Here is a 22272-nt window from a genome sequence, read left to right as displayed (position 1 = left end):
TTCTAATCATGGATCACTTATATTTTCCTTTTTTAATCAGATAAGAATTTACAAGCAGTCTTTTTAGCATGTTTCATGGTGAAAAAGCTTTATCAATTAAAGTTAGGATAAATCTAGATATTTTTTTTTAGTGAAATATAGTTAACACAACTTTTTTTATTTAATTAATAGAGAGAATTCTGTGGATGAATAAATTTCAAAAGTCAAATTGGGTTGTTACAGGATTTTTTTTTTAATTAACACATACACTCAAATCTAAATTAATCACTGTTTTAATATTTGAATTTATTGTATTATATCATATTTTTTTAAATGGTTAGGGGTGTTTTCAAAAAGTCATATAATTGAAAAACCCTTTTACTACTAATTTTAAAATTGTCTCAAAATCCCCAACACAGGTAAAGTTAGTTAGATTGACACTTGGGGTATTTCACTGTGTATTGAATCACTTCCTGTGTATAGGGATTAAGAGACAGATGACCAGAGGTAGACTGCTAGCCCCCAAGGCATTCACACCTGTACAAAATAAGCCCCTCCCTCAAAGACAGAGATTTTTTACCGGGTGGTAAATTCCAGGTGAGGGAGGGGCTTATTCTATACAGGTGTGAATGCCTTGGGGCTAGCAGTCTACCTGTGCTCATCTCTCTCCTGGTCCCTATACACAGGAAGTGATTTAATACACAGTGAAATACCCAGATGCCAAAATCTACCTGTGTTGGGGATTTTGAGACAATTTTTTAAAATTAGTAGTAAAAAGGTTTTTCAATTATATATTGATTTTTTTTTGACTGTTTGAAAACACCCCTACCCATTAAAAATTATTATTATCATACTATAAATTCAAATATTAATTAAAACAAAGATTATTTTTAGATGAGAAGTCTTGTAACAACCAAATAAAACTTCATTAATTCATCCCTAAGATACCATCTATTAATTAAATGAAAATGGAGCCGTGTTTCCTACATATTTCACTAAATAATTATCTACTAGAGGTTTATCCTAACCTTAATAAGGCTTTGTCACCATGAAACACGCTAAAAAAAGATTGCTTGTAAATTTTTTATCTGAGTGACCCATGATTGGATACATTAAATTTAAATTTAATTACTTCACACAGTGCTGCTTTGAATTTTATATCAATAATATTTCCACTTTAAGGTTTTACCATTTAGCATATTAAAATTCGTATCGGAATTTCATTTGAAAATATTTTTTTTATGTACCAAAGGTTAATTTATTTTGAAATGAATTTTACATTATAATCTTTTCAAATACTTAAGGTATATTTAATTCATATATTATCAATCTAAAAATTTTCATAGTAATACAGTTTAAGTATACCATGTTCAGTGAACATCAAAGGATCAACTGTTAATTAGACGGTCACCACGAGTCCCAAACAAAGTGTACAGGGTATACACAGGGACCAGTAAGTAACTGTCAATCAAGTTCCAGCCTCCAATGATGGACCTTCATGCACTTGATCGATAGGGCTACCCAGACCAGGTATTTTTGAAGGCAGTGCTTAAAATCTCTGCCTTTAATACAATGGATGTGAAAAAGTTCTAAAAGAGTACATTATGAACACAATAGGGTAAATATTTTAAGTAGGTTATAGGCCTCAAACTGTCCATTCTGTGAGAAAAAAGAACTATTTTCGGGCCTAACAGCCCTCTAACAGTTCTTTCTTCTACCATAATGGATAGTTTTTGGCCTATAACTTTACATAACGAACAGTATTCGACTTAAAAATTTGCATCAAACATTACAGAATGGGAGAGGAGCAAACACAGACATTCCAAATAACAAAGGCGGGTTCAGGTGCCATGGAGGAGTGAGCATCCCCTGCCGACCTGTCACACCCGCTGTGTGCTCCTTGTCTTGATCGGGAAATAATGAAAAAATCTGTCGTCAATTCAGTGTATAAATAGTGGACTAACAATCAGTATGAAAAAAAGTCAGTCAGAATTTGACTCGATGATAAATTGTGTTTGCTGACAAGGTCATTGTATCGACAAAATAACTTACGAAATGATGACTTTAAACGAGACTGCTGATATTCTTGTTTCATCAACTTGCTTGTCAATAATTTACCTCGTTTTAGAAATTGTTCATACGTAGAGCATGCTCTTGCGTATCGAATCAACTGAGATGTATATACTCCATATGCAGGTGATGAAGGTATATTGCTGCATAAGTAAGGGAAGTTGATGATAGAAAAGTTAAAGTCATCACGTTTATCATATAGAAAATGAAAGATTGGTGGGAATTTTAATTACAGCTGTATCTATTAAATTCATAACATACGACTACGCCTGGGATCGGTGGAAGGAACCCCTTATACATAATTCCAGGGGGTATGATTTGAACCTGAATTTCTACTACGAATTCTCTTCACCTACATGTATGGATACGCTCTCCCATAAAAGATTAAACTGATCCATTTGTTCTAAAAAACAAGGGGCCCATGGGCCACATCGCTCACCTGAGTAACTTTTGTGATGCAGTTCTTTACCGGAATTCCCCTCTTCTTATATTTATTGTGGCCCCTCCTCCCCCCACCCCCCCACCCCCGTCTTGATTTTTACAATTTAGAATCTACACTACCCTAGGATGCTTCCACCTAAGTTTCAGCTTTCCTGGCCCACTGGTTCTTGAGAAGAAGATATTTCCTATATATTTCTGTATAAAAATCGGATTCCCTATTGTGGTCCCGCCCTACCCCAGGGGTCATGATTTTACCAATTTTAAATCTACACTACCCCAGGATGATTTCACATATGTTTCAGCTATCCTGGCCCACTGGTTCTTAAGAAGAAGATTTTTAAAAATTATTCCTATGTACTTCTATGTAAAACGTGGATTTCCTTGAGTCCCCGCCCTACCCCGGGGGTCAGGATTTGAACAATTAAGATTTTACACTACCCCAGGATGCTTCCATATTATTTTCAGCTTTACTGGCCCACTGGTTCTTGAGAAGAAGATTTTTAATAATTTTTCCTATATATTTCTATGTAAAACTTGGAATTCCTATTGTGGCCCCGCCCTACCCCCCAGGGTTCATGATTTTTACAATTTAGATTCTTCACTACCCCCAGAATGCGTCCATATTATTTTCATCTTTACTGGCCCACTGGTTCTTGGGCAGAAGATTTTTAAAGATTTTTCCTATATATTTCTATGTAAAACTTGGACTTCCTATTGTGGTTCCGCCTTACCACCGGGGGTCATGATTTTTACAATTTAGAATCTAAACTATCCCAGGATGCTTCTACATAAGTTTCAGCCTTCCTGTCCCAGTGGTTCTTGAGAAGAAGATTTTTAAAGATTTGTTCTATATATTTCTATGTAAAACTTGGATTTCCTATTGTGGCCCCGCCCTACCCCCGGGGGTCATGATTTTTACAATTTAGAATCTACACTAACCCATAATGCTTCCACATAAGTTTCAGCTTTCCTGGCCCAGTGGTTCTTGAGAAGAAGATTTTTTAATGATCCCACCCTATTTTTGTCTTTCTTGATTATCTCTCCTTGGAAGGGGACATGGCCCTTTATTTTAACAATTTAAACTTCCCATCCCCAAAGGATGCTTTGTACCTAGTTTGCTTAAAATTGGCCCAGTGGTTCTTGAGAAGAAATTGAAATGCGAAAAGTTTACAGACAGACGGACGGACTATGAACAAAATGTGATCAGCAAAGCTCACTTGAGCCTTCGGCTCAGGTGAGCTGAAACAAGAGGCCCATGGGCCAAATCGCTCACCTGAGCACTAAGGGTAGGAAAAAGTAGAAAATGGCTATTTATTGTAAAGTTTAAATCCTAAAGTAGTCCCATGACCAATCATGGATTTGCTATTTTTTAGAAAATGATTTTTAAAGAATTTTCCTATATATATCTCTTTAAAAACTTTGGTCGGCCATTTTGGCCCCGCCCTACCCCTCGGGGTCATGATTTGAACAAATTTGAATCTACAGTACTTGAGCATGCTTCCATATAAATATGATAAATTATGGCTTTGTCATTCTTGAGAAGAAGATGTTTAAAGAATTTTCCTATATATTTCTATGTAAAACTTTGGTCGGCCATTTTGGCCCCGCCCTACCCCCGGGGGTCATGATTGAACAAACTTGAACCTACACTACCTGAGGATGCTTCCATATGAATAGGATCAATTATTGCTTCGCAATTCTTGAGTAGAAGATTTTTAAAGAATTTTCCTATATATTTCTATGTTAAACTTAGGTCGGTTATTTTGGCCCCACCCTACCCCCGGGGGTAATGATTTGAACAAACTTGAATCTACACTACCTGAGGATGTTTCCCGGACAAAATGTGATCAGAAAAGCTCACTTGAGCTTTCAGCTCAGGTGAGATAAAAAGTAATGATGGAAAGTTTACTTGACCAGGCTTTGGCAATGAACAAATTTTTATCAGAAATTCTCCTTTAATTTACTTTTGATATAGTTCACCTGAATAGGAAGCAAATCAACATCCATCATAAATATTTAGTCTTTACAAATATTTAAATGTACAATTAACACTATGAATTCTGTTGTTCTATTATCAATTCAAACGCACAGGAGAGCTTTTGCAAGAATTTTCCTTCACATGCATATACAATAAATTCCTTTTAAACATAAAAATAACTAATTCCAAACAAATCTTTATTTGCAAATCATCAAAGAGGTATATGCTTTAAAATATACAGCATTAAAGCATATAAATTGAAAACAAAAATCATCGAAATAGATAGGAACTCAACGACTTTAGGTTTTCAAATGATAAATGAATGGAAGCTTATTATCTCTTCAAAGAAATATAAATAATTAAGTTCACAAAATTTAACAAATATGTGGTTTAAATGATTGCAAACCTGTGACCACTAAAGCTATTTTAAAATTTAATTATTCTCGTTGTGAGAAACATTCTGCATAAACATATGATGAAATTTATATATACCGTATAATCCCTATCAACCGCCCCGAGTGCTTAGAAACGTGTTATTTTGGTATTCCCTTTCTTATACAATGTACTTTAATGTCATATTTTAACTTCAAAAATCTTTTGACAAAAACAATAAATTCTAAGAACCACTAAAATAATGTCTAACTTTACTTTAAGTGAAGATAATTGACCCAAATTATGCTAAATGATTCATTTTCCACTGAAATTTGATAGTAGATAAGTTTCATTGTCACTTTCTTCAAATTTTGATACAATTCTAGATGATTTTAATTACTGTAAAGGGGGCCCTTATTTCCTTACACTTAAAAAAGATCTAGAGGGGCGCTTACAGGGACAGGGTGGTTAATGGGGATTCTACGGTATATTTTCTTTTTTGAAATGGGAAATATTCACGGATTAAAAAATCGCACAATCAAGAATATTTTTCGCATAAAGCAAAAATTGTTTACAGTTTTCATAGATCATAATGTGAAAAAAAACTTTTTCAAAGATGATAAGGGGAAAAGGCGGCAGAATGCCTATAGCGACAGATATTAAGATATCATATTCAATACATGTATATGAATTGAGTATTTAAGGTAATTCCACCCTCCTTTTATGACATAGGTTTTTATTTAAAATAAACTTTGATTATATTAAATTCATACCCAATAGAACAATATATTTTGGAAGAATGATTTTCCATAGGTGTAATGATAATGTAATGATATTTTTATAAAAAAAAAAAAAACTTTGATTATATTAAATTCATACCCAATAGAACAATATATTTTGGAAGAATGATTTTCCATAGGTGTAATGATAAATATTGTTAAGTAAAAGAATTTAAAAAATGCATATTTCCTTTAATTATTCAATCTTGATAAAAATGTAGACAAGGGCAATAATTCTTTCTCAGGTATCTTCATTCATGCATTTTCTTCATTGTACTTTAATGTGAAATAGTTTCCCTGATATTCACAATTCAAAAGTATCTTATAAGTACCAAGTATTTAGCAACTTTCAGCATCATAATTATGCATTTGAATAAGTTTTTACATAATATTTATGATACGACATATACATACGGTATTTGGAAATAATTGGTAAATTTTAACTTTATTAAATGGAAATAAATTCAATTTTTGTACTTTTAACCATTAAATTGTGAGAGTGGAAAGACCTCAAATCAACTTCTCATTATTGAAATTTATGAAATTATGAGAGAAAAAAACTTTTTCTTGAGAGAAAAGAAAATCACAAAAAAAATTTTTCTTTCATAAAAATATTAGATGGTTTTCGTGGAATTCGAACCCCTAGCAATAAAAATCTGAAGTATCATTCATACTGCTTTGAGACTAATGCACTAACCACTATACTACATTACTCAAAATGCTTTCGGGCATTTAAATCATATTTGTGATATAACCCTTGACTTAATGGAATTGAAATATTTTTCAGAAAGATGCGAATCTTGTGCCATAAGTGTACCTTTAAAGTATAGTGGGACGTCGCTCCATGTTTTTGTAAACTAAAAAATGTATATTTTATTGCAAACTTTTAGGATTATCTTTCAAAAATAGGGAGGAATTCCCATTCATATAAACAAAATTAAAGAATGGGAAAATGATCGTTTCTGATCTTTTTAGTGTGTGTATGCTTTTTCATAGGCAAATCTTTTTAAGTGTTTATGAGATTTTTGTAAATTGTACAGATTTAACATTAAGTATACTTTAACATTAGATGAAATATCAAATAAATGTGGATATAATTGAGATTTAATTTTTCACTTTTTATCTGTCGCACTAAAGACACTTCGTCCACCTTATCCCCCCAACTTCTTTGTCTCAGACATGTCTTCTTTTTTTTACAGTCAATTACTTTTACAAATCCAAATAGGGCAAAAAGTTGAATTCCCAATAGTCAATTGGAACTTAATAATAATTTCCTATGTAAACTTTCTTATAACTTAAGGTAGGTCCGTACTTTCAGAATTTTCTGTCAAACTGATAATTTTTCAATTTGAATACCTTGAATAAGTCTTAAACTAACTAAAACACCTATAAAAGACATATCTTTGCCGGTTAATTTTCATACAACATGTCTAAGCGCACATACCTCTAAAAACTCAACAGCCAAATTTGAACACAAAAAAGTGTGATAACATGTTTGTCTTATAGTTATGTACCAAATCACATCAAATTTATGTTAAAACTTATGAAGATCAAATATATTCATTTTCCGAGAGAATATTTGAAATCTTTACTGCAAAACATTAACAAATTGATGTTGAATCTGTCCATGTCATTCAGAAAAAAATCTCAAAATATCTTTATTTTTTATAATTCTCGAAATCCAAACTGTTTAGATGCCATTTTTTCTTCAAATCTATTAAGAATTATATCTAATATGTTAACAAAAACATCTAATTTATTATGGTTGACCAGAAAATTTTAACAAAACAGTCTTTTGAAGACGTATACCCCAATTTTTGGAATATCAATTATTTTAAATTATTCATTGCAAAATTTTAAAAAAATAAAAATTAAATGGATGGTATAGGCTCTTAATCACAAAAAATAGATCTAAGGTTAGTTTTTTCAAAAGAAAATTAAAAAGATTTAGATTTTTAAAAGCAATTAAGAATTCTGTGTCTGTGTATGTACCAAATGACGTAAAGATCTTATGGACAGAGTGCAAAGTGTTGATTTCCATAAATGATATATGTTTTGTATGCACAATAACACTATAATAAACAAATGTATACTTGCTAAATTATTTCAATCACCCAAAAAGATTTTATATCAATAGACAAGTGAAAATCAGAATTCTATATTGATGTGTAAAATTAGAAGCGGATCCGTAAAAGTGTGGGCTTTCCTTAATTTCCTCTGTAAATATTATTGTACAATTTGTAATATGCCATAGGATGTTTATCCTGAGCGATAAATAAATTACTTTATAAAATAATACCTACACCATAAAGCTTGACATAATATTCTGCAAAACAAGATCTGAAATGAATATTGTAGATAACATCAGAAATTTTTGTTCAATTTCTTTAAAACATTTTTTTTAAAGACCAATGTTGAAATTTTACACTGTCTTGATAATAAGTATACAAAGGCAAATTTCATTCCTAATTCATTACAAAAATATTTGAAGTAGAAGACATTCAAATAAAGATATAAATTCACATGTTTACTATTTCACTAAGCCTGATACAAAAAATATTTTATTTTAAGTAAAAAATAAGGTACAGAAGTACTGAAAAATTTGGAACCTACTCCACCCAACCCCCACGGAATAGGATTTACGACAATAGTTGAGGGGTTGAGCCTTTAGAGTTTAGAAATGGTATGTTCTCAAAAATGTTGAAAATAATCTTGTCGGTGACATTAAGAAAATAAATCATCTGTTCATGATCAGTTCTAGCCAGATTAGTAGTGTTTAACAGCACTTTTCCATCTAATAAAATTCACAGAAATCATTCACCATTTGGAGGGCATTTTCTGAGTTATCACGTCATGAAAAGGAGAAAAAAGTTAAAATGAGTGCAAATTTTCCAGCACTTTTCAATGGTATCATGCTCAGCCATTTTTGAGAAATAGTTAATATGAAATTGAACAGGACTTGTCAATCGCCCCTCATATATTTTAATTCAATCTCTCTTTTCTTTATTAATTCCTTTTTCTCTTGTTTATCATTTTTTAAATTTATTTATTTTGGTTGTAAAGAAAAGTTGGTGTAACACAACAAAACATTTCAAGTGTATCCATGTACATCATGGGAAAAACAGTTACTGTACTATTCTCTTTGAAATATTCTATGAATTTATATGGCCAATCAGAAGTCTTACAAGATTATTTTTTATCTATTCAAACATTATATTTCACAAAAAAATCAATAAGGGAGGTGGCCAGACAACTTTAATTAATCTAAATGAACTGAATAATCTTTCTACATCAAAAAATGTGACTGACCATAAACCAGAAAGCTATAGTTATAGGATAATTCAATATTTTTTGTAAAGAAAACCTTTTGATATTTAACAGAATAATAGTTAAAAATGGGACAAATCCAAACTAAATATAATATAATAATATTAAAATCACACTATATATGTTATCATCAAAACTCTGCAGAACTGATATTATACAATCAAGGATACAAATAATTAACATACAGATGCTAAAATCATCTTTTAAAAAAAATCATTCAGCATTATTTCAGATTCCACTTTTTACCAGTAGTTGAATACCAATAAGTAATAGTGGTGTGCCAGCTGAATTAAGCATTGACTCTTCTGGAATATATCAAGCTCATGTCTATGTCAAGAAATTTACATCTATTGAAGCAGATCGAAGGATCTTTGATTATATTGATTCCCATTCAAACTCCACGATCACAAATTTATGCATATTGCAGAGTATTAATAATAATTTTCTCATAAAATACATGTTAATCACACTGAAAAATATCCAAGTGTAAAGTAATATAATGGGAAAATTGTAATTAAAGCCTGTACTATTTTCTACAACAAAGTGAACTATTAATATACGATATACAAACCCATTTACATGTTCCTTCAACAAATAATCAACTCATAGTGATCACACTCATCTACTATGTAAAAATAAATAATTTTCTGAGAAATGACAAGTAATATTCTAAAAAACTATAATGATCAGTCTTGACTATTCTTTTTTCAAATACGTGTTAATCTGTTTATCTGCTGTAGTATTTGACAAAGTTGGAATATTCTTTGTATTCCTCTGGATCATCAGCTGACTCTGGAGTCACTCCCTTTGCTGCCAATTCTTCCAACACTCGATCAAGGTAGGTACTGTCTGGATAACCAAATCTGTAAAAAAAATTAATGAAAGGAATCTCATTTCTGTAAAATGTAGGCATATTTAGAAGTTTTACGTGTTTGAAATAAATATCTATAACAACATCAAACTTGAATTATGTTTCATATTGGCATTTGGCAGTGACAGCACACATTTTCTTTATTTGTAAAAATCAAAATATATCTGAACTCTGATATCAGAATTATAAAGGCTATCTTAAAAAATTGTTTGCTCTCTTCTGACTGACTGGCTAATATGGACTCAAAACTTCTTTTACATTCCAGAACCCAATATATTTTTCTTGTTTTACTCCTATTATTTCCTGGAGAAGATTTTTCCATCTACTTACTGACCCATTATTTTCATCCTGAGTCGAGAAAAGGCAAACAAACACTATTTTAAAGAATGTCTAATTAATCATTACTAGATTTTAAAGTTAAGAATTTCTTTTCTCTTTTTTCATTATCATGGAAAATTATTGAATATGTGTAGAAGTTATTGTGTTGCATTTTCAAAACAAAAACTACATACTTTTGAGGTCCCCCATCAACTCTAGTTTTATGGTGTATATCATTCCAAGTAATAACACCATCGTGACCTGTAGTTCTAGAGCGACCAATGGTAAAGACTAGTTGTCTGCTGAATGCTATATTTAGCAACTTAGCTATCAGACGTCCTCTCTCATTGTTAGGGAGATAACCAGAGCGACTTATTCCTTTATACCTCTTACCAGGGGTTGGGTGATCAGGCTGTAAATATTAATATTTTACTTCCCAAATATCATTTCTCAATCTTTAATAAAAAGTGAAGTTAATTGACAAATATCAGATAAAGTTTAGATACAAAGAACCTCACCCCCTGAGATCCATCTTGAAATGTGTATGTCACAATAATACAGCTACTGCAATCATTGAAACCCTCTAATCTTTGGTAAGTTTTTCTCATTAATATTGTCCCTGGAGGTTGATCCCCCTTCATTTTCCCATAAATCTGACCACAACTAGGACAGACTGGCTTGTACTGAAAATACTGCTCAATACATTCTTTGCAGAAGATGTGGCCACATTTTCCCAATCGTTTTGGATTTGTGGGTGTATCCATACACACACAGCAGTTCTCCTGTTCTTGCGGCAAGTCTGAAGGTTTTATTGTTTTGCCCCAATCTGTTTTGCTCCCTGGTTCGGATGCCTCAGAGAAAGATTTGGGTATAACTTGAAAACCTCCTTCTTCAAATGCATCCAGGTATGCTTTCTCGGCAGCCTCTTCTTTCACAACAAGGCAGATTTCTTTGAGATAAATCAGTGAAGAGCGTGTTGCTTTTACAGCCTTGAAAAGGTTCCGAGCACATGTTTCCATAGGTGTTTGGTAATCATCTACCCCTTTGAAATAAACAGCATATTTAATTTTAAAAGGTCAACCCAAAAAACAATGCCTTATGCATTCATTGCATTTTTAGCACGATTTTCTTCATCATATTTAATTGGTGACATTATCTATACCATTAGCATCTATATACTATCATCTATATTATTATTATATTCTTTGTATTATCTACCACCATTACCTTCCATAAACTTTGCATACATGTAATAAAGACATAGTCATAAGTATATACATGTATATATTTACATTTGCAAATGTTTTCCTTTATATAACACTACTGAAAGCAAGCGTTTTTATAACTGTATAAATACAGGTACGGGGTCAAGAGGTCATAGATGTTCGTATGGATAAACGTTCGACGTAATTTATCAGTGACGCCATGAAGGGTCGACGCGCGTTTAGTGGATTACATACATGCCGTTGGGTTTGAAAAATAATGCATTTCACATGTTAAAAGTCACAATCAGGCAAATTTAAAGTATGAATAAGTCACAAATGTAAATATAAGTAATAAGGTTTCATTTTTTGAGTTTTATTGGGATGTAAAACGTGTTGACACATGATCAAATCTTCCATAAAGCCCTTCGGGCTTTATGGGATTTGATCACGTGACAAACCCGTTTTACATCTCAATAACACTCAAAAAATACCTTATTTCTTAAATATATATATATAGAGAGAGAGAGAAACAAAGGTAATCAAAGATTACGAAGCTCACCTCGACGAATGTTATCAGTTTAAGTAATGCAAATCTCACATCATATTTTCTTAATATTTAGTATTCATCCCAACAACAATATTCTTGCAAGTTGTGTTTAACCCCTTACATGGCATATACACATTTCTACGCGTGTAGCGTGAAAAACATGTATAGTGTAAACAAATATTCATAACTGTTAATACTGCAGATATCAATGACTTCAAGTTCATTCTAATTGATCTGTTCCCAAAACTTTAACCTGGTCTCTTGTATGGAAATGTTAGGTCAGATCCAGCATCCGAAACTAGTCTGATAGTGTCCATCCTTAGATGCATCGTCCATGCAGGTTTGGTTTAGCTAGGGCTTATAGTTACTTGGGAATGAAAATGTAGGTCAGATCCAGCATCTGATGTAAGTCTGGTAGTGTCCATCCCTAGATACATCGTCCATGAAGGTTTGGTTTAGCTAGGGCTTTTATTTACTTGGGAATGAAAATGTAGGTCAGATCCAGCATATGAAACAAGTCTGGTAGTGTCCATCCCTAGATACATCATCCATGCAAGTTTGGTTTAGCTAGGGCTTATAGATACTTGGGAATAAAAATGTAGGTCAGATTCAGCACCCGAAGCAAGTCTGGTAGTGTCCATCCCTAGATACATCATCAATGCAAGTTTGGTTCAGGTAAAGGCTTATAGTTACTTGGGAATGAAAATGTAGATCAGATCCAGCATCCGCAGCAAGTCTGGTAGTGTCCATCCCTAGATGCATCATCCATGCAATTTTGGTCCAAATAGGGCTTATAGTTACTTGGGAATGAAAATGTAGGTCAGATCCAGCATCTGAAGCAAGTCTGGTAGTGTACATCCCTAGATGCATCATCCATGCAAGTTTGGTTCAGGTAGGGCTTATAGTTACTTGGGAATGAAAATGTAGGTCATCCAGCATCTGAAGCAAGTTTTGTAGTGTCCTTTCCTAGATGCATCATCCATGCAAGTTTGGTCCAGGTAGGGCTTATAGTTCCTTGGGAATAGACCTGCTCCAAAAACTTTAACCTGGTCACTAATCTGGAAAATGTAGGTCAGATCCAGCATCTGAAGCAAGTCTGGTTGTGTACATCCCTAGATGCATCATCCATGCAAGTTTGGTCCGGGTAGGGCTTATAGTTCCCTGGGAATGGACCTGCTCAAAAAACTTTAACCTGCTCCTAAAACTTTAATCTGGTCACTCATCTAGAAAATGAAGGTCAGATCCAGCATCTGAAGCAAGTCTGGTAATGTCCATCCTTAGATGCATCACCTATGCAAGTTTGGCTTAGGTAGGGTTATAGTTATTAGGGAATGGACCTGCTCCAAAAACTTTAACCTGCTCCAAAAACTTTAACCTGGTCACTCATCTAGAAAATGTAGGTCAGATAGCTATAGGGGGTATAGCATAAGCTCATCTCGACTTCGTCGAGGTGAGCTAAAAATTAAAATCATTTTTTTTTTCATTTTAGGACCATCTTGGCCATATCATTAGAACAGAACCCTGCCCCGGACTAAGAACTTCACTTATAAAAACTATGGTAAACAAGAGGCCCACGGGCCTTATAGGTCACCTGAGTATTATGTAACAACTTTCCAGCGATTGTATTTGGTTCGTGTTTTAATCCAAAAGCCATGAAATTCACAAATTTTGAAAGATTGCTTATCAAAGGGCAGATTTCAAAGCACTAATTTATTTTTAGTCCAATTAACCCCCTGGTACCCCTGACCCAGCGGCCCTGAAATTATCTATTTTTGAAAAAGGCCCCTTTCTTCATTATAAGGCCAGCATTTTTTTATGTTTAGGTTTAGTAATGAACATGAGAATAAAAAAGTCCCGAAGGAGAAGGAAATAAAACAAGAGGCCCATGGGCCACATCACTCACCCGAGCATTGTGGCTAGGAAAAAGTAGTAATTGGTTTACTATTGAAAAGTTTGAATCCAAAAGTTTGGCCCCGCCCTACCCCCGGGGGTCATGATTTGAACAAACTTGAATCTACACTACCTGAGGATGCTTCCATATAAATATGAGCAATTATGGCTTTGCTATTCTTGAGATGAAGATTTTTAAAGAATTTTCCTATATATTTCTATATAAAACTTTGGTTGGCCATTGTGGCCCCGCCCTACCCCCGGGGGTCATGATTTGAACAAACTTGAATCTACACTACCTGGGGATGCTTCCATATAAATATGAGCAATTATGGCTCTGCTGTTCTTGAGAAGAAGATTTTTAAAGAATTTTCCTATATATTTCTATATAAAACTTTGGTCGGCCATTGTGGCCCCGCCCTACCCCCGAGGGACATGATTTGAACAAACTTGAATCTACACTACCTGAGGATGCTTCCATATAAATATGAGCAATTATGGCTCTGCTGTTCTTGAGAAGAAGATTTTTAAAGAATTTTCCTATATATTTCTATATAAAACTTTGGTCGGCCATTGTGGCCCCGCCCTACCCCCGGGGGACATGATTTGAACAAACTTGAATCTACACTACCTGAGGATGTTTCCCCATAAGTTTCAACTTTCCTGGCACAGTGGTTCTTAAGAAAAAGATTTTCAAAACATACCACCAAATTTTCACTAATTCTCAATTATCTCCCCTTGAATAAGGGCATGGCCCTTTATTTGAACAAACTTGAATCCCCTTCACCCAAGGATGCTTTGTGGCAAGTTTGGTTGAAATTGGCCCAGCGGTTCTTGAGAAGAAGTCGAAAATGTGAAAAGTTTACGGACAGACAGACAGACAGACGGACGGACAGACGGACGCCGGACAAAATGTGATCAGAAAAGCTCACTTGAGCCTTCGGCTCAGGTGAGCTAAAAAATTTTTTGATAAATCAATTATTAACATTTGTATATTCTTTTTTATGCTATCCTAATAGGCTCCTTACCACTGGACACATAATGCTTACAAATAGGAAAGTAGAACATTTAATTGCTTATTTCATCATCTGCCAGCTTGGGCCAGTTATATAAATTTTGTGATGTTGATCAAAATATATTTTAAAAAATTAATTCATTAAAAGTCTTTCAATATATCTTCATTTTTTTAATATGTGTTAGGTGGGTCATTTTCAAAAAATGTCCACTTTTTAAATGACATATTTTTGAAAAATGAAAGTGGTTTTACTATGACTTTTTCAACTTTATTTGAATAATATAGTAATAAACTCCTAAAATCCACTGCATTGCATAAAAGAAAAATATTTCTTTTAAAAAATATTGACATTTTATCTTAGTCATTTAGATTTTAATGTCCTTCCTGTTACTTTCATAAAAAGAGCTGTAAAAGTCCATTTCAAAATTTTTATCTAATAATCTTTTGTATATCGTCAAAAAATGAAAAAAATATCATTGAATGCCAAGATGTTTGACATTCATCTAATATATGAGCGTTTAAAAGCATGTCAAACTACCATATACCAAACAGAAGCAAAATCTATGGGTTTTTCTTCATGAAAAGCCTTATTGCTGAATATTTATATGCTATAGTTGAAAAAAAACATTCTTGTACATTATTTTTGTGATTAGAATAAACAGTTACAGAAAGTTATTTAAACAGGTGCTCTTCCAAAGCAATTTAAACTAGGAAAATATACTGGTAACAGTAAGGACTCGGGTAACAGAAAGGACAAAACAGTAACAGGATGGACAAAACAGTGTAACAGGATGGACAATGAAATCTACATTTGAAATAAAAATTGACTTTTTTTTAACTTTATTGGTTAGGAAAAGAGAAATAAATGTAAAATAGAAACATGATTTTGTCAAATCTGGCAAATTCGAGACAATATAAGACATTTATGTCCATCCTGTTACGAAATTTAATTGTAAAGTGCTATTAAAATATTTATCACTTTAATTTTTGTTTATTAAAGGTACTCTATGATGTTGCAAAACTAAGAATTTTTCATAATTTTAAGAAAAAGAAATGATAAAACTTAAATCGGTATATAAATACCAGGATAATTAGTCCCTCCTGTTACAAATTCTGTCCATTATGTTACAAGAGTGCATGTTTAAGTAGTAATGGCACTATTTGAAGCACTAACATATTTCAATATGATTTACGAAGTTTTTTAACATGTGTTATTAAACTTATATTACTTAGAAAAATAAAAGTAATTGTTTTTATTGTTAAAACTCAAGATATGAAGTCCAGTTTTCCTTACTGTTACCATATTAATGGTAACAGAAATGACAGTAACAGGATGGATGTTATTCATATAAATCACCCGTTATTTAGTATAACGTACTCTTTTTGCATCATCGAGACATTGAAACAATTTCTTTGTAGCTTAGTTAATCTAATTGTTTTAGCAGAATAAACAATTTAAAGAGTACTTGCATATTAAGAAGGTAACAGATAGGACGTATTTTAATTATACTCTACCAATAAGACAAACGTATCGACCTTTGAACCCATTCTTTACTCACTTTCAAATCATGGCGCGCATAAACTTGAGACAACAGAAAATGATGATATATTGTGGATCATGAAAACAGTTCATAGAAAAGTGAGATACTTTTTATTTTAACATTTTCTTTTTGGAAACAGGAATGACATAAACTGGAGGGACATGTCACTTCATGAATGTTAAATGCACAATACTAGTATTTAGTTGGCGGCATAAGTAAAACAATCATATTAAATTAATCTGTAAATAAATTCAATTAATATGAGGTACAAAATTTGTACATATCTTCACATGGTAATATTTTCCCTATCATTTAAATAAGCACTTTATAAAATTTTTTTTAATGTGACATGGTTTTACTGTTAAATTTTACTCGGAATGCATAGAATATTTTTTATAAAACACCTGGGAGATGATCATAAAATAACTTTTAAGCTGTATGACCATGTATATTAACCAACGAAAAAAAAATTTCACTCTAAAAATTTTTTTTCCTATTTTTCTGATCAAAAGACAAAAAAGTGGACTTTTTTTGAAAATGGCCCAGGTGAATGTGTAGACATTGTTCTAAAATTTACTTGATGCCTAAAATTATAATTCCTATCATAAAACAGACAGGGGGTATTCAGGAGTAGGGTGAACATTTTTTCAATTAAGTGTGAAATAATTTCTCTGGCTGATACAAATGATACTACATACCTGTATATATTTGTATATTCTTGCCTTTTAATAGTTGAATTTTTTTTATTTCTTCAGGTTATTGTTTATTTCTTCCTCAAATGGACTTAACTTCTCCCTAAGTTTTATTCATTACATCTGATGCATAAGCAACCCTTTTCTGAAGAATGATGCTTAGACTGTAAGCTATAACAGAGACCTAAACAATGTCGCTGGCAATATGCAATAGCTACCACGGGCAGTTTAAAACCTGGGGGAGGAAAATAATTTACAGACAGATACTTTTGAAACGAATACATAATTTTCTCACCAGCATGTCATTGTGCAACAAAGTCGTCAGCATTTTATTTGTCCTTTGAACGGGTGAAACGTTTTGAATGGCACTCATATCGATGAATTTTACACTAAACCAAGCTATCTTCTCAGATCTAGCTTTATTTACCTGCCGTTTCATCGTAAAACCGGAAGTGCGAGTTCGTAAATTTTAAATCTCGATCCCGACTCAAATTTGACATCGGAAAGAAATTTTTTCTGAGAATTCAAAACCTTGATCGGAGGGTTTGTAAAAACTGAAAATAAAATAAATCCTGGCCTTAAATACGTTATTAGATCATTAGCATATTAACCAGGAGCAAAGGATAAGATGTTCAAAGAATTCATGCATTTCACTATACATTGTATAATCATTAGAGCCCCACCCTAAAACAAGAAACCCTGATCCTGGGGCCATAAGATTCATAATTTTGGTAGAGGCACTCTTGCTCATCATAACTATGTACTTAGTTGGTTTATTTAATACCCAGGAGCGGAGAAGAAGATTTTCAAAGAATTCATGTATTTTCACTTTATAATCAATAGAGCCCCGCCTTAACACCAGAACCCCTGACCCTGGGGCCATAAAATTCACAATTTTGGTAGAGGCACTCTTGCTCATCATAACTATGTACTTAGTTGGTTTATTTAATACCCAGGAGCAGAGAAGAAGATTTTCAAAGAAATAATGCATTTTCACTACCTACTTATTTAGCCCCGCCCTAGCACTAGAACCCCTGACCCCAGGGCCATGAATTTCACAATTTTGGTAGAGGACTCATTGCTGATTACAATCATGCAAACAGTTTGACTGCTTGATGTCCAGGAGTAAAGAAGAAGATTTTTAAAGATTGCATTAATTTTAGTGGTTTTGGCCCCACCCCTCAGGCCCCAGGGGGGCAGGGACCATGAAATTCACAATTTTTGTTCCCCTTCACCCACAGATGCTGTATACAAAATTTGGTTGAAATTGGTTTAGCAGTTTCAGAGAAGAAGCTGAAAATGTTCAAATGTTAACACACAATGAACGACGGACGCCGATGGACAAACACGGATGGCAGTAGGTCACCTGAGTGACTCAGGTGACCTAAAAAAGAGAAAAAATCTGATTCTATAAGAAAAAGTCTGGAATTGCCTATTTATACTGAAGAAGAATTAAAATGAGGATCTTTTACATAATGATAATATTGGCAATACCGTTGATACATAACCCTGCCCCGAGATCATACACAAGAGGGCCATGGGCATAAAATTGCCCTTAGAAATTGTACAACCTTTGACTTTAGCATTGAATTAAGATTTTTGGATGTCACTGGACCTATAACACACCTGGCCACGCAGACATATTGAATGTTGGCACAGGTGTGTTCTGTATGGAAGCTCATTTAAGACCTATCAAGAAATATTTTTGAATTCGATATAACGAATTCTCGACTCGGTTATAACGAATGTAATTCATTTTAACAATTTCGTTGAATTCGTTATAATGAATTAAATCTGTTATAACAAATTTATTAATTTCGTTATAACGAATTCAAAAATTGTTAATACAAATAAAACTCTCGTTAAGGGATTCAACAACTTGTTATAACGAATTGAATCCATTTAAACAAATTCTTTGATTTGTCATAATGAATAAAATGCGTTTTAACGAATCTGACAAATATTTATTTCGAATACATATATATTTTTCTACAGGCCATAATTGCTGAATTTGATTAAACAAATTAAATTTTTAATAATAACAAGAGGCCCATGGGCCTTATAGGTCACCTGAGTATCATGCAACAACTTTCCAGTGATTGAATTTGGTTCATATTTTAAGCCAGATGCTATGGCACTCACAATTTTGAAAAAGCCATAATTGCTAATCATAACTATATACGTAATAATTGCTTAGTTTGGTTACTTAATACCCATAGGCAAGGTAGGGGAACAAAAATGCATTTCAACTAATCAGTAATATTTGGCAATAATCAGTAGTGCCCCTACCACACATAAACCCCTGATCCTTAGAGGTCCACATATTGCAAAATTTTTGAAAAGGCACCCTTGTTTATCAAAAATATTTGATTAATACAAACTAGCAGATTTCAAACAATTCATTTTCAGTATATAAGAGTAGCCCCCCCCCCCCCCCCATCTATGGTACCCTGACCATGGGGCCTTGAAATTCACAATTCTGGAAGAAGGGCTCTTGCTCATCATAACTATATAAGTAGTTCATCTGCTTAATAACCTGGAGCAGAGAAGAACATTTTCAAAGAATTCATGTACATGTATTTTCACTATATAATCAATAGAGCCCCACCCTAACACCAGAACCCCTGACCCTGGGGCCTTGAAATTCACAATTCTGGAAGAGGCACTCTTAGTCATCATAACCATGTACTTAATTAGTTTATTTAAAACCCAGGAGCAGAGAAGATTTTCAAAGAATTCATGTATTTTCAATATATAATCAATAGAGCCCCATCCTAACACCAGAACCCCTGACCCTGGGGTCATAAAATTCACAATTTTGGTAGAGGCACTCTTGCTCATCATAACTATGTACTTAGTTAGTTTATTTATTACCCAGGAGCAGAGAAGAAGATTTTCAATGAAAAACTATATACTCGTTTTAGCCCCACCCTAGCACTAGAACCCCTGACCCTGGGGCCAGCCAAGAATTTCTCAATTTTGGTAGAGGACTCAATGCTGATTACAATCATGCAAACAGTTTGACTGCTTGATGTCCAGGAGTAAAGAAGATTTTTAAAGACTGCATTAATTTTAGTGGTTTTGGCCCCACCCCTCAGGCCCCAGGGGGGCAGGGGTCATGAAATTCATAATTTTTGTTCCCCTTTAGCTATAGATGCTTTGTACCAAATTTGGTGGAAATTGATTCAGTGGTTGCATAGAAGAAGCTAAAAATGTTCAAAAATTTACGACCGACGTACGATGACGGACGAAAAGTGATAGCAATAGGTCACCTGTGTTTACTCAGGTGACCTAAAAATTGGAAATTGTTTAAACAAATGAAATTTGTAATAACAAACATTTGAAATTATTTAAACGAATGTAATAAATGAATTTAATTCGTTAAAACAAATTAAAGAATTCTCTTTCATGAATTCAACATATTTGTTTTCACAGATTTAAAATCGTTTTAACGAATTCAAAGAAATAGTAATAATGAATTAAATTCATAAAAAAGGACTGCAAAAATCCAAAAATATGAATTCAATGCTTATATTTACATTCTCTAATTTTCCCTCTTCATAATTGTTTATTTCATTAATCTTTCATGTGAATTTCGCGCCCTTCAAAACTGGTGTGCTTAATAGACGTAAAAGCTGTTTGTGATGTTGCGAAGTTAAATAACGCAAACTAATATTGCGAGGAAATAAAGGTGAAATTTAAACATAGGGATTTCTAATGGATTTCATGAAGAAAATTACACTGTATGTAAATATTTCCATTTTAAGCCGATTAGTAACCTATATACTTTGATATAGCCTTGAAACTCTCTAAGAACATAAGTTGCATCAGCTGACAAAGTTTGAGGATTCTAAGCCCCTTGATATCTTAAATATTCAGATAAATTAAGCCATGAAACTTTCAGAGTGGGACACTTGAGACCTACTTCTTAGTTTAAATATTCCAAGGACTCCAGATGAATGAACTGACAAAGTTTGAAGATTCTAAGCCTCATTCTTTTTTAAAAAATATTGTACAAAGCTTTAAATTCCAACTATGACACTGTACAATACTTTCTTGTTAACACTTCCAAAATGCAACACATGACAAGGTTTAATACATGTAATCATGAAAATCTTAAGCCCCTCAATGTTTGAAATATTCAGGAATTGTGTTAAACTTAACCAATTAACATCAAAATATTTTTTAAAATAGTCAGGAAATTCAAAAGTTAATTATATAGCAAGTTGTCTGACTAACAGCTTGCACTTTAAAGGATGCATCTATTGACAAAATTTGATCAAGATCAAAAGTCCATAAAACAATACAAAACAGGAGCAGAGCAAACACAGACCTCCAAAACATTAGAGGTGGGATCAGGTGCCATGGAGAAGTGAGCATCCCCTGCCGACCGGTCACACCCGCCGTGTGCTCCTCGTCATGATCGGAAAATAACAGAAAAATCCGTCGTCAATTCAGTGTAAAAATAATTGACTAACAAGTATGAAAAACGTCAGACAGCATTTGACTCAATGATAAATTGTATTTACTGACAAGGTCATTGTATTGACCATAGAACTTACGAAATGATGACATTAAACAAGACTGCTGATATTCTTGTTTCATCAACTTGTTTGTCAATAATTTACCTAGTTTTAGAAATTCTTCATACATAGAGCATGCTCTTGCATATCGAATCAACTGAGATACATAAACTCCGTATGCAGGTGATGAAGGTATATTCGCTGCATAAGTAAGGGAAGTTGACGATAGTAAAGTTAAACTCATCACTTGTATCATAAACCTTGGTTCTAAGATTACCATTAACGTCTTTTTCAAGTAAAATATCCAAGCATGAAACAGATGTGTCCGACTCTGTGGTATCTTTTATCTCAATCTCCTCAGAATATAACCATCGACATAGGAATGGAAATTACCATTGTTAATTGACAGAACGTCATCGATATATCTAAATGTCGAGTTGAAGGCCTCATCAAGTGTTTTTTTCTTTCCACCCTTAACATTTTGCACAAATCTGCTTCATATGAAAACAAAAATAGGTATGCTAATAACAGAGTGCATTTGGTACCCATGGGGATTCCAACAGATTGTTGGAAGACCTGATCTCCAAAAACCAAATAGATATTGTCAATCAGGAAGATTCAGAAATATTTTAAATAAACCACAAAATTCACAAAGTAAGTCGTGCTGATCCTTCTTTAAGTTGACAAATTGGGGACTTTAGTTTAAAATTCTAAGCCAATTATC

The 22272-nt window shown here is 33.1% G+C and overlaps 1 protein-coding gene across 7 annotated transcripts in view; it reads right to left on the bottom strand.

Annotated features, from left to right (window-relative positions):
- The window catches only part of LOC134253316 (uncharacterized), a 158436-nt gene that overhangs the window by 31507 nt on the left and 104657 nt on the right, over positions 1-22272 (bottom strand). For 2 of the 7 annotated variants that reach the window (XR_009989102.1, XR_009989103.1), the window contains exons 17-20: positions 10654-11177; positions 10330-10547; positions 7923-9809; positions 5447-6893 (exon numbers count right to left, since the gene is read on the bottom strand). The exons of 2 other annotated variants lie outside the window; for them this stretch is intronic. Coding sequence is in view for 3 of the 5 variants with exons in the window: in XM_062735843.1 (XP_062591827.1) it covers positions 9674-9809; positions 10330-10547; positions 10654-11177 (878 nt within the window). In the remaining 2 variants the exon portion in view is untranslated. Of the gene's footprint in view, positions 1-5446; positions 6894-7740; positions 9810-10329; positions 10548-10653; positions 11178-22272 lie in introns of those variants that run through there. 3 more of the 7 variants (XM_062735843.1, XM_062735846.1, XM_062735844.1) reach the window with 3 other exon arrangements.

Source organism: Saccostrea cucullata, unplaced genomic scaffold (assembly GCF_032062105.1).
Source record: "Saccostrea cucullata isolate Sc308-1 unplaced genomic scaffold, CSIRO_AGI_Scuc_v1 ctg176, whole genome shotgun sequence".
In the NCBI taxonomy this organism is placed as follows: domain Eukaryota; kingdom Metazoa; phylum Mollusca; class Bivalvia; order Ostreida; family Ostreidae; genus Saccostrea; species Saccostrea cuccullata.
Note: the sequence above shows the minus strand (reverse complement) of the source record. Positions and strands in the feature narration are given on the sequence as shown.